Here is an 11,666-nt window from a genome sequence, read left to right on the forward strand (position 1 = left end):
AAAAGCAATGCAATAATAGTATAAGCATTACATTATAGTAATATTGTAACGTAACCAATTACTTTGAAATGACAGTTATAAGTATATAATAATAAATAGAAAGGAATAAAAGTAATAAATAATGCATTACAGTTTTGAAGTAACTTGCCCAACACTGGTTCTTATATTTTTGGGATGAACTATGGTGCCTAAAGCGTTAATTAAATTCCAGAGTCAACATGCTTTATAAACAGGTTTCAGAATTTATGTTGATCCCTCCAGAACAAAATATTAAATTACCAAATGTTTCCTTGATTTTTATTTTTTCCAGACAGATTTAGGAGAGGAGTCGCTGCCAAATATCAGCAAGACCATCTGGGATAATAGTCGAACAACAGGCCATCAGGTGTGTGAGCACAAGACATTCAAATGATTATTTTAAAACTAATGCTTAAAACCCGAATACGGCGGCCAAGGCAAAGACAGCAGCACTGTAATGGACACAAACTGTGTCATAGTGCCATCTAGCACCATAACGACTTACTACAAAGAACTTTTTTACAAAATACCCTATAATACACACACACACACACACACACATATGTGTATGTATATATATATATATATATATATATATATATATATATATATATATATATATAAGTACTTGCGTGGGTTTTGTCAGACTACGGTACAGGTACTGCAATTTATTCCCACGTTCCGCAAACGTTCCAGCTCACTCAAAGAACGTTAATGCCTCAACATTCAGGTAAAATTTTCGTAATTTTATATTGTTCAATCCTCACTAATAAAGCTTTCTGATACCTAAACGAGACAGAAAATACCAGCAAATCAAACGCAATGAAAATCGGGAGTTTTATTTTGACCGTAAGAGGGCGCGCTCACTCCGTACAAAGCGATACCACCACCTTGACGTAACTTCCGCTTCCGAACCTCCGCTACGTCCATGTGTATACAAAAATTGTTAATCGTGTTTTGACTTATTTAGGATCATTATTTGATACATTGTCACTGCTTAAGACATGGGAAAGCTGAATGTGGTGGTGTTGCGATACTTGTCTCGAGATGACTTCCGGGTGCTCACGGCGGTAATATATATATATATATTTCTCAAGCACATGCTATCTGCTATACCCCAGCTGAATTAGTTTCGCCCAGGCTAATGTTGTAATAATATTTGCTCAAGCCAAGTGTGCTTATCGCTTTGCAGTCTATATTTTTATGTTCACTTATATGTGCGGAATCCAGTCTTACCGTGCTAATTTTGCTTGTACGTACTCTTCACGGAAAGCTTTCCTATATTTGGGGTCGGGACGATTGTCACTGTACGCTATTGTACATAACGCCGACTAAGCAAAGGTGTTGGTCACTTAACGATTTTGTGTTTGGTTAATTATCTCACAGTGGTCATTTTGTCTTGAGCGTCAGCTCGCCACCTGACGTATTTGGCGTGAATCGCGCGAGTACTCCCAGCATCGCGACCAGTCAGGACCAATGTACACCGGTCATGACAAAATAACCACTGCTTTTTGAAAACGGCAAAATTAGTCACATCTGACGAACAGGGACTTGTGTTTTGATGCGACAGTAAAAACCTGTAAAAAAAAAAAAAAAAAAAGCCACTTCCTAACAAGCGTTTTCATGCTTATTGCATTTCATAACGATATCACTTCTCTGCATGTAGGTTGAGATGGGAATGAAGAACCATGAAATTGTTCCAGTGAGTCTCCTCTCTTCCATTGCTAGCCTCAAACATGGCGGCTGCAACAAGATTCTCCGAGAGCTGGTCAAGCATAAACTTGTGGCCTATGAACGTGCAAAGAGTAATCTTTATGAGCCTACTTTCCATATTTTTTTTTGTTTTCTTATAAGAATGTATGTACTGTTTATTCTAATGTGATGTATATTATGTTTCAGCTGTGCAAGGTTACAGGTTGAACTTTGGAGGATATGACTACCTAGCCCTTAAGACCTTGTCTTCCAGAGATGTTATTGCTTCAGTTGGAAACCAAATGGGAGTAGGAAAAGAGTCAGGTATGCCAATAGCCCTCAGCTCCCAGGGGGCAAACCACTTAAAGGCACAATGTGTAAGATTTAAACTGCTTTTCATTAAAAAGGAATACATGGTTATACCGTTCAAAAACTTGCAAATAAATGTGTTCTTAACGACCAACAGTATGTTTTAAATCTAGTCGTTGGCCTAGTTATCATTAAACTACATTACATGGGGGGTGGCACTCCTCCGGATACTGCCATGTCTGTTATAGCTACAGACAATGGTACAGACAATGGTCCGTAATTTAAAAAAAACTGTCTAAAACATTCACATTGCCCCTTTAAGATATTTGCCCTCTGTTGAAAAGTAAAAGTCAATTCATTGATGACATCATTGATACGTTCTTTAGAAAAGTACAATCTTCATTTGCCCTGCTTCATTTACCTCTTTCAAATACAGAAATGTTTTGACATTGTATTAACATTTTTCCCATCTCGCGAGGTAAACAAAATAAAATCAGTTCTTGTGTATGTGTGTGAAACAGTCTAGTTGTAGACCAGTACAAACTGCAAGCACATAATTAACATAATTGTCAAAATGATATTGTTATTATATTGTGATTAATCGAACATTTTGTCTTTGTGTATTTTTTGCACGTTACTGGATCTGATGAAATTGTAAATCCCTCACTAATGAAACATCCATTGAGAGTATAACAGCATGTGAGTTGGCTTTGACAGTTGTACCTACGCAGTGTTCTAAACTGATCTATTTATTTAATTTCTTCAGATATTTATATTGTGGCAAATCAAGATGGAGAGCAGTACGCACTGAAGCTTCACAGACTGGGTCGAACCTCCTTCAGAAACCTAAAGAATAAAAGAGATTACCACAAGCATAGGAAAAACATGTCCTGGCTCTACCTTTCTCGCCTCTCTGCCATGAAGGAGTTTGCCTACATGAAGGTAAGGCAAAACTTGCTGCACTGTCAGTCTGGTATAAAAGTGGTTACTCGTCAGGGCACAGTCATGGTTACGTTGAAATCAGCACATTGTTTGTCTTGGCACATTCTTTCCCTAGGCACTCTATGACCGAGGCTTCCCTGTACCCAAACCTGTGGACTACAACAGACATGCAGTAGTAATGGAGCTCATCAATGGATATCCATTGTATGGGAAAAAACCATCCTTCTTTTTAGAATCACTTGACGTATCATTACAGTCCTTTTAATTAATTGTTTTAATTCTCACACTAGGTGTCAAGTGCACGATCTCCGAGATCCCCCCGCCTTGTACAGTGAGTTTATGGACCTCATCGTCAAACTGGGAAACCACGGCCTAATTCATGGAGATTTTAATGAGTTCAACCTGATGCTAGATGACCAGGATCACATAACAATGATCGACTTCCCTCAGATGGTGTCCACCTCGCACCCAAATGCTGAATGGTGAGTCCTTGTGCCTGCAAACACTTCTTTGCAGATGAGTGAACGAATGCGAATACATCACCGTTTCTTTCTATCACTGATTTTTTTTTTTTTTAGGTATTTTGATCGAGATGTCAAATGCATACGGGATTTTTTCGCTAAACGATATAGTTATGAGAGTGAGCTGTTCCCAACTTTCAAAGATATCAGGTATCCTGACTTGCAAAGTGCATACAACTTTACTGCAATATACATGAAAACTAATTGAAATTAAAATGTCTGTAATGGGTTATGTACATACTAATGCTGCTATATTGTCAAGTGCTACTTCATGCCTTTTTGAATATAACATAATATTAATATTTAAGTTGAACAATGTCCAATCAATAAATTATGTCTGGTGTTTCTTTGGTCTATAAGTACCTACCTTACTTTGCGTCATGAGGCATAGGATCTTGTGATGCAGTGCTTTGTTAATCTATTTAAAAAATTAAAAAAACATTTCCTTGCAGACGCTCATGTTCGCTTGATGTTGAGGTCTCGGCAAGTGGTTTCACCAAAGAGCTGGAGGATGAAGCCGCAGTGCTGCATCCAGCTGGACCCGAGGGAGAACAAGAAGATGAGGAAGAGAACAGTGACAAAGAGGAGAGCGGTGACGAAGTGGAAACGGAAGAGCAAAGTGTAGATGTGAATGACTACAATGATGCAATTCTGGAATTGGAGGGCCTGAAAGTCAGCGACAGAATCGCTGACACACAGAATGATGAGGAAAATGAGAAAGAAAATGGGCACAGTGAAAAACAAGAAGAGGAGGAGACAAACGCTGACACTAAAAGCGTTGACAAGACAGAGATTGACTTGGAGGAAGAGCTGGCAGATGAGTTCCCTGAACTCTCTGACCTATCTGCATCCAACAAAGAGTTCAAGCCTTTCAGGTATTGACCAAAAATGGTTGAGTTGTCATAATAACCCGTCTCTTATCGCTGCCGTGCCCACTTCATCACATAGTTCTAGAGCTGACCGCTACAATGAAAAAACAACCACAATAAATCTAACATTTTAGTGATCTGTAATGGAGGTCTGACTGGCTGAGTGACAGAACCCCAAAACGGACGTTTTGCTGTCAGTGAAATGTTCTGAAATTGCCAACACAGCAAAAGACATGTGAAGAGCGCGATCACCGTAGCATCCATTCCTCCTATCAAATAGGTCCCCTTTTGGGAAACCACTACTCATAACAAAAGTTTCACCTGTAAGTGAATTATGTGTCAACATTGATTGTCCGGTCATGTGCTGTTTTGAAACATTCGTTTTTGCTACATTGGCATTTTATACAGTAAAAATTAATGTAACTAATAAATACAACATTTACTTGGCCAACTGCAAAATCCCTCCCCAATCCTGGAATGAAAACAAAAATGTACATAATTAATGGGGGGATACAAGTGCCTGATATCATAATAATGCCTCGGAAGCCACTTTAATCTACTTGCGCGGGACAGGGAATTCTATTAAATGCATCAGTGAAGGAAAATAACACTTTGCGGTTGAAATCTCTACAAAGTTGGTTTTCCATGATAACCCCTTGATAACCAATCTCAACAACGTGACGCATACAATCATTTCTCAATGTCTTGCAGAGACTCAGACAGCCTTCTACTGATGGCAGAACACAGAAGGAGGAGGACAGACAGTGAGGCTACAATGGACAGCACAGGAAGCTGCTCAACCATCCCACCAGTACGTAAGAAATAAAGCTGGTGTCTAGACGCTGTCAATTGTAAATTTGTATCAAAAATACAGAAAAACAGCTACGGCTAGTCTGTCGGGGTGTGTCGTGAGTGACCCCTTGTGTCCCCTGTGTGTTGCAGGATGTGGTGCGTCAGAAAGTGCGACGACAGCTCACCAAACAACAGAAGTCGGCACAGAGGAGACGTCTGCAGAAGGGGGAGGCCAACTTGGTTACCAAATCGAGACGAGAGAACCAAAACAACATTAAGTCTAGTTTGGAGAGCGCCACATTTTGGGGGTGAATGAGCCCTTGTCTAAAGCAGGGTAACGTAATCACAGCTGTTAAACAAACTTTATTGGACAAGTAACAACTCCGTTATGTCCAGATATAGGATGGAACTTTTCCAATATGGTCAACTATCAGTATAATTCAGTGTAAATATGTATACTCTGGACTGTCATCGTTCAAACAATTACTTTGTGTATTTCCCTGCTTTTTAAAACAATGAAAGTTGAGGGGAGATGTGTCCAATGTTATTCTGAAAACGTTAAAAAAAAAAAAAGTAATGAGTATCATGTTTTGTTTTTTTTATTATTTCTGATGTTGAATGTGGTTTAAAGTTCAACTGCTTTAATTTGTGTTTACATTCAAAAGGCGATGCAAAGTGATTACCATCAACAAAATGCATTCAAATTTAGGTGTAGAAAAATCAACATGGTCCAAAACAACGCAGGGAATGGTCAATGATCTCAAACCAAACCTAGCACAACATTTTAAACAAAGAGAAAAAGTAGATCTAACAGTTGAGTAAGTGGTTTCTCAGAATTTGGTCCATTTTTTGTCAGAGGTATTCAGAAAGCGGGTGAATTCCAACTTGAACAAAGGCTATTCATTTTCAAGAGGATGAATGGAGCTCAGACGCCAAAGCTCAGTGGGCTCAAAAACTTGTGTGACAAGTCCCCCCCCAAACCCCACTTCCCACACTGTTTTGCAAACTAAATTAGCAGTATTCTGTCCTAGGCATGATGGTGATAGTAACACACACAACACACACATGCACACTAGTAATGAGTCGTGTGTGTGTCCAGTTCTATGATCAATTCCTAAACTTCAGTATATGCAGCTTTCAAAGTGACTGGTCAGGGATTAGCCAGCTGCACAGCTTGATGGGAAGGGCTCAGCATTCCAGGGCTGTACCTCTGCGTATAGAGAGAGAGAGGGGCCCCTCTCAGCTAATTGGCAGCGAGAGTGACAAAGGTGGTAGCAGCTTCAAAAAAAAAAAAACATAGTGAGACTGGGTGGACTCAAAGGCAGGGGGAGGTATGGAAACTGAGGTTTACGTGGAGAGAGAAGGAGGGCTTGGCGCATACGATTTTGAGTTATTTCCCCGTAATGTTGCCATCCTGCGTCTTATCGACATGGCAGTAGAGCCCGAGACAAGTGGACTGAGACGTTTTAGGCATCTGTGAATGAGGATGAATAAAGCGGAAGACGAGGACAGCGTCATGTCCTACTTGTCCCAGAACAACGTTCATCTCAGCCCAAAAGACTGTGAGTAAACTTTCAACTCAAACTTCTGCTTTCCTGGAAGGGTATTAACAGGTATTTATATTGTGTGCCCACTTCATTCTTAGTTTGTGAAACTTTGAATGAAAGGACTACGAAAGCCAATGTTTAGCTCTTGATCTGCGTGGTAATACTTGATATTTCTTGGATTTTACAAGAAGGCTTCACTTGCATGTTAGCAATGGATTCTGTTGTACACAAGTTACTTTTATAATCAAGGTTTATGATGTACTTAGATTATCGGGTACTCTTGCTGTATTGTAGTGTTACCCAATATCTTTAAAAAAAAAAAAAAAAGCAAAATATTAAAACCTGCAGGTTTACTTTTTAGCTTGTTTCATTCTCAGGTCCAGTTCATGTTGATTGATTGAGACCAGTCCTCAAACAGTGTGGTCCCCCCCCCCGGGGAGGCAGATGACCCAAGGAAAAAGGCTTGAAAGTTAACATTTGTTGAAAGTTTGTTTATTGATTTTTTTTTCTTTTGTTAATGGTAAAAATGATACAATTTTAGGTATACATAAACACATTTTTAATAGACCATCATCAAGGGGCAAGAAATGTGTTCTCTTTCGGGGGTTTTGCTAAAGATAATTGAAGCACTGATTTACACAAAAGTCAGGACCAGTTTGTTGTCATTCAGTTGTGCAGAAGCCTCACAAATAATTTAGTAAAGTTACTCATACTCATCCATAAAAGAGGACTAGGAAGAATTGATGTGATGAACTTAGAGCATTTTGTGCATCTGGTTTTAAATTTCAGCTTTGTTGTTGTCATATACAGCAGAGTGAAAAAAGTGTTTCAAGCTGTCTCCCACGATTTTTTTCAAACATTTTCTATAACTGGCAATGAGTCTTTCACATCTGCAAAGAGATATACTGATTCATATATTGGATAGGCAACGCCGGTCCTCGGGAGTGGCTGTCCTGCATGTATTTGATATCTACCTTCTATAAAACACCTTGTTCAAATGATCAGGATCGTTCTCAGGCTTCTGCAGAGCTTCCTGATAAGCTGATCATTTGAATCAGGTGTTATGTCTGAGAAAGACATCAAAAACATGCAGGTAGGTGACTCTCTTGGAACGGGGTTGCCTACCGTCGCACCAGTCCTTGCAATATTGCTTTATTTCAGCAACCGTGTTGTTTTTGTTTGTGTTTTTGAAGCATGCAAAGCCTTTTAAATGTTATGCCACAGCATTTCATTCAGATTCAATGGACCTTTGTCCAGGCAATGCCGAACCCACGGCACTGTATTATGTTTTCTCCTCTCTTCACTATGTGCTCATCTTGTGTGTTCAGTCAATGTAGTAGCCATGCTCCATAATTTCTGGGAGCAGAAGCAGATGAGTCACACCTCCACTGGGTCTGATAGTTGTGTAGGGGATGCTGTGGGCCAGATGGAAACCCTGCTCCTGTATGAATCTGCCGGTTCCCCCGGTCCACCGTTTGTCTGCTACGTCACACTGCCAGGAGGAAGTTGCTTTGGGAACTATAAGGTGTGTCAATGTAACTAAAGGTATCACCATTTTGTATCGGCCCTGAGTATTTAATGTGTTCCTCATACTACTGAAGATAATTTTAAATGTATTAATGATTAAATTCCTGGACAGATATTAACCTGTGCTGTAGTTTACATTAAAAAAAAATTGCACTACAATATTTGGGGCAAACAGTTTTTCATTGAGTACTGTACAGTATTTCATTGTGTTTCTTTAAGGTTGAAATTATTTTAATAATGTTTACTTATGCACAAGAGCCATCTTCTGGTGGGTTTTTATGCCTCATCAATGCAAAAACCATTTGGAATAATGGAACTAAAGCTATTTGATGTACTGAGTCAGTAAGAACAAAAACTATTGACTAAAACAGAATGAATCTTGTACATTTGTTTTCAAGAGAGTTAGCAGCAAAAAAAACTAAAAACAAGAAAAAGTTATTCTATATAAACTGTGAATCTTAAACAAATATTAGTCTACTCTGTATGGGCATTGTACGTTTAAAAAATACTTTGAACACAATAATGTTCATAGTTAAAATGAACTTTTTCGGATTAAGACAAATGCCACATTTTACAAGTAGTGCAAAAAATTTGACGCAAAGCACAATTTCACCACAATTTCATCTTGTTTAACATGACTGTAATTCCATGGTGCCTCCCAGAAGTGCATTGTGACTCAGACCCGAGCCTCCAGCACCATGTGATCAGCTATCTGTGACTGCCTCTCCTTTGTGATTTGTGCTCTGATCCTGTAATTATCTGCAGTGAAGTGTAAAATGGAAACCTACTTGAAAGTGCATGTTGGATTCAAGAAAGTTCGTGTTCTTTCTACGTCCACCCTGTCATCCTCAGTTGTGCAACACTCAAGCAGAGGCCCGTCGAGATGCGGCCCGAGTGGCCCTGATGAACTCACTCGTTAATGAGCTGCCTTGTCGACGCATCTGCCCTCAGTTCATCGCTCAGAGTCTGCAGCAGGCCACCATTGACAGTGATGTGAGCGCTAACCAGTCTGATATTACTACTTTACGTGGATTTGGGCCACAGAAAAAAGCATGCTAAGACCCACGTTTTTTTGTTTGTTTTTTGCTGCGTTGTCTCTGACCAGGTTTCTATAGAAGATGCAAATGATTCAAGCACACATATAGGAACATACAGTCTGCTTCTCCATTCTTACATAGGAAGGACCATGCTGGAGTTCCAGGTAAAATATTTTTCTGATATAAACAAGTCCCCTGGGGCAATGCTGAACAGTGCTACATAATCAGGAATTTTTGAACCACAAATGAATTCATTCACTCACACCTGTTTCCCTCTCTATTATTGTTAATATATTCTTCGTCTGCCCACCGTCACTGAAATGCTTAGGACCCAGGAGGAAAGCGCTAACTTTGTATAAATAATCAGACAGTCTGCAGAAAATAGATTGATCATCATTCCAGTTTATTCATAATTACGCAATGCACACATGCATATTCATAACTCAATTTTCACACATTCATACAGAAATTACACAGACCTATGCGAGCATGGAGGTGATTGTTGTATAACACCCACCGATATAAAAAATTAGTCGATAGGAGTCCAACCCTCAAGTCCAGTCAACTCTATTATAATCCACATTACAATTATAATTGCTAGAGTCTTAAAAGGCTAATTATACCTTTTCTTGACCAAATATTATACATCTCTCAAAACATAGTCTTAAATCAAGGGTACGACTGAAGCAGTGTTTTTGGAGGTATAACTTTGCAGGCAAATCTACATCGTTTTCCTTCTTTTGTAGCTTATAGTTTAGAGATGCCTTGAATAAAAATGCTCATAAATGATGCCATGAAATGTTGACCTGCGTATTTCAATTGTGTTGCAACACTTCAGGAGATGATGACAGTTTTTCAGTTGCTGCACTGGAATGGAACTCTAAAAGCTCTGAGAGAAAAGCAATGCTCTCGTCAGGTATCTACAAAGATATATTGTTTTTGTTCCTCAAAGTAGTAGCACAACAACCCCCTTTTTTTTCCCTCTCTTTCAGAGCGTGATTGCTTACTACAGCCAGCGTGGTCTTGATGAGTATATGCGCAGCAGCATGGCTCTGGACTGGCTCGGACGGGAACAGAGGTCACCGGGCCAACTTGGGGCGGAGCTTCAAGAAGCGCAAAAGGAGCTGCTGCTGGCCCGGAGTAGAGGCATGGAGCTACGTTTCTACAAGGAGAAAAGCGGCATCCTCACTTTGGCCCTCAGTCAAGCCTATGTTCACCACACGCCCGAGGTCCGCGGTCAGACCCATGATAACAAAGAGGAACAACGTCCTTTGCAAATAATGTGCTCCCATGATGGAGAAGTGCTAATAACACCGTCCTGCAGTCCATCACCACCCCTCCAGGAATACACCAATCCTGTAATTTGTGAAAATTGTGGCAGGAACATTCCCGCTGATTGTTACGCAACCTGCTCATTTTGCATTCACATGCATTTGCTAAAGCAGAATATATCGGAGAATACATGAAATGTAGATATTTTTGTCGACTGCCAACATTGACAGCACTGTACTTGTATGGCTCTCTTCCCATTGCGATTTCATCATGAACTATTTCAACTGTATGGTATTTGGATAGCACTAACCATTCGCTTTCATTCAAACCAAGCCCAAGAATCAGTCCTGTTGATTCACATGTGAATATGAATTAAATACAGCATTAGAGCTACAGTATAATTTTAACGGTACACTGAATTCATACAACCTCCTGGTGCTCAAAACAATGCCTGTTTTTTATTCCTTTGTAGGTCCGCAGACGTGTTCATATTTAGGATGGTCGGCCAGTATTCCCTATGAGTTTGAAAGTTGTTATTACGGTCATCTGAATGACATTCAGTAACTGTCTGATTTGGAGACCAGATTATACGATGCAGTCAAATTTGTGTATTAATGAATTACAACATTTACAGCTGTGTCTGCATTAATATGCATTAAAAAGGGACATGTGTAAATAGATTAGTCTGTCAGTATGTCACCGTTTACAGCATCATGATTGTCGATATTTGTGTTTCACATGAAATTATGTACTAATAAAAACGCAATGTATCAAGTCAATGGAGTGTGTATATATCATGACATCAGGTAAAGAACTGCCTGACACTTTCAATGAATGATTACACTCTTTTTCAAACAATACACCAAGGACAACCGTTCTATGGACTAACATGTTTTTTTTAGGTTGATACATGAATGTTGCACAAAATAAAACTATACCCAATATTGCTGCAGAAACGATGCAAGTCCCTGCATTGTGAGACAAATTAAGGTTATCATATTATAAAACCAACAATTAACATATACATGAAAACAAATCTCTACATTTCAGTACAGTATTTCAATCCAAAATGTGAAACCCATACTAGATTCACTCGACAATAAAATATTGTATAATTTGATCACAAAAGCTAGGTGCTAA

At 39.3% G+C, this 11,666-nt stretch overlaps 2 protein-coding genes across 2 annotated transcripts; both read left to right on the top strand.

The window, feature by feature from the left end:
• The first annotated feature begins 914 nt into the window (after positions 1 to 914).
• riok2 (RIO kinase 2 (yeast)) lies at positions 915 to 5,729 on the top strand. The gene is made up of 10 exons (XM_088431379.1): positions 915 to 1,088; positions 1,685 to 1,823; positions 1,918 to 2,034; positions 2,786 to 2,961; positions 3,077 to 3,165; positions 3,252 to 3,443; positions 3,540 to 3,632; positions 3,935 to 4,357; positions 5,063 to 5,162; positions 5,294 to 5,729. Exons 1-10 carry the CDS (start codon positions 1,023 to 1,025, stop codon positions 5,453 to 5,455), a joined length of 1,557 nt encoding a protein of 518 aa, XP_088287505.1. The 5' UTR covers positions 915 to 1,022; the 3' UTR covers positions 5,456 to 5,729.
• Positions 5,730 to 5,924: 195 nt separating this feature from the next.
• Positions 5,925 to 11,305, top strand: LOC148429790 (protein limb expression 1-like). Its single transcript, XM_088431391.1, has 6 exons — positions 5,925 to 6,705; positions 8,019 to 8,215; positions 9,070 to 9,210; positions 9,323 to 9,418; positions 10,093 to 10,170; positions 10,247 to 11,305. Exons 1-6 carry the CDS (start codon positions 6,624 to 6,626, stop codon positions 10,718 to 10,720), a joined length of 1,068 nt encoding a protein of 355 aa, XP_088287517.1. The 5' UTR covers positions 5,925 to 6,623; the 3' UTR covers positions 10,721 to 11,305.
• Positions 11,306 to 11,666: the final 361 nt, after the last annotated feature.

The sequence above is a fragment of the Hippichthys cyanospilos genome, chromosome 1 (assembly GCF_059441005.1).
Source record: "Hippichthys cyanospilos isolate Australia breed blue-spotted pipefish chromosome 1, RoL_Hcya_1.0, whole genome shotgun sequence".
Lineage (NCBI taxonomy): Eukaryota > Metazoa > Chordata > Actinopteri > Syngnathiformes > Syngnathidae > Hippichthys > Hippichthys cyanospilos.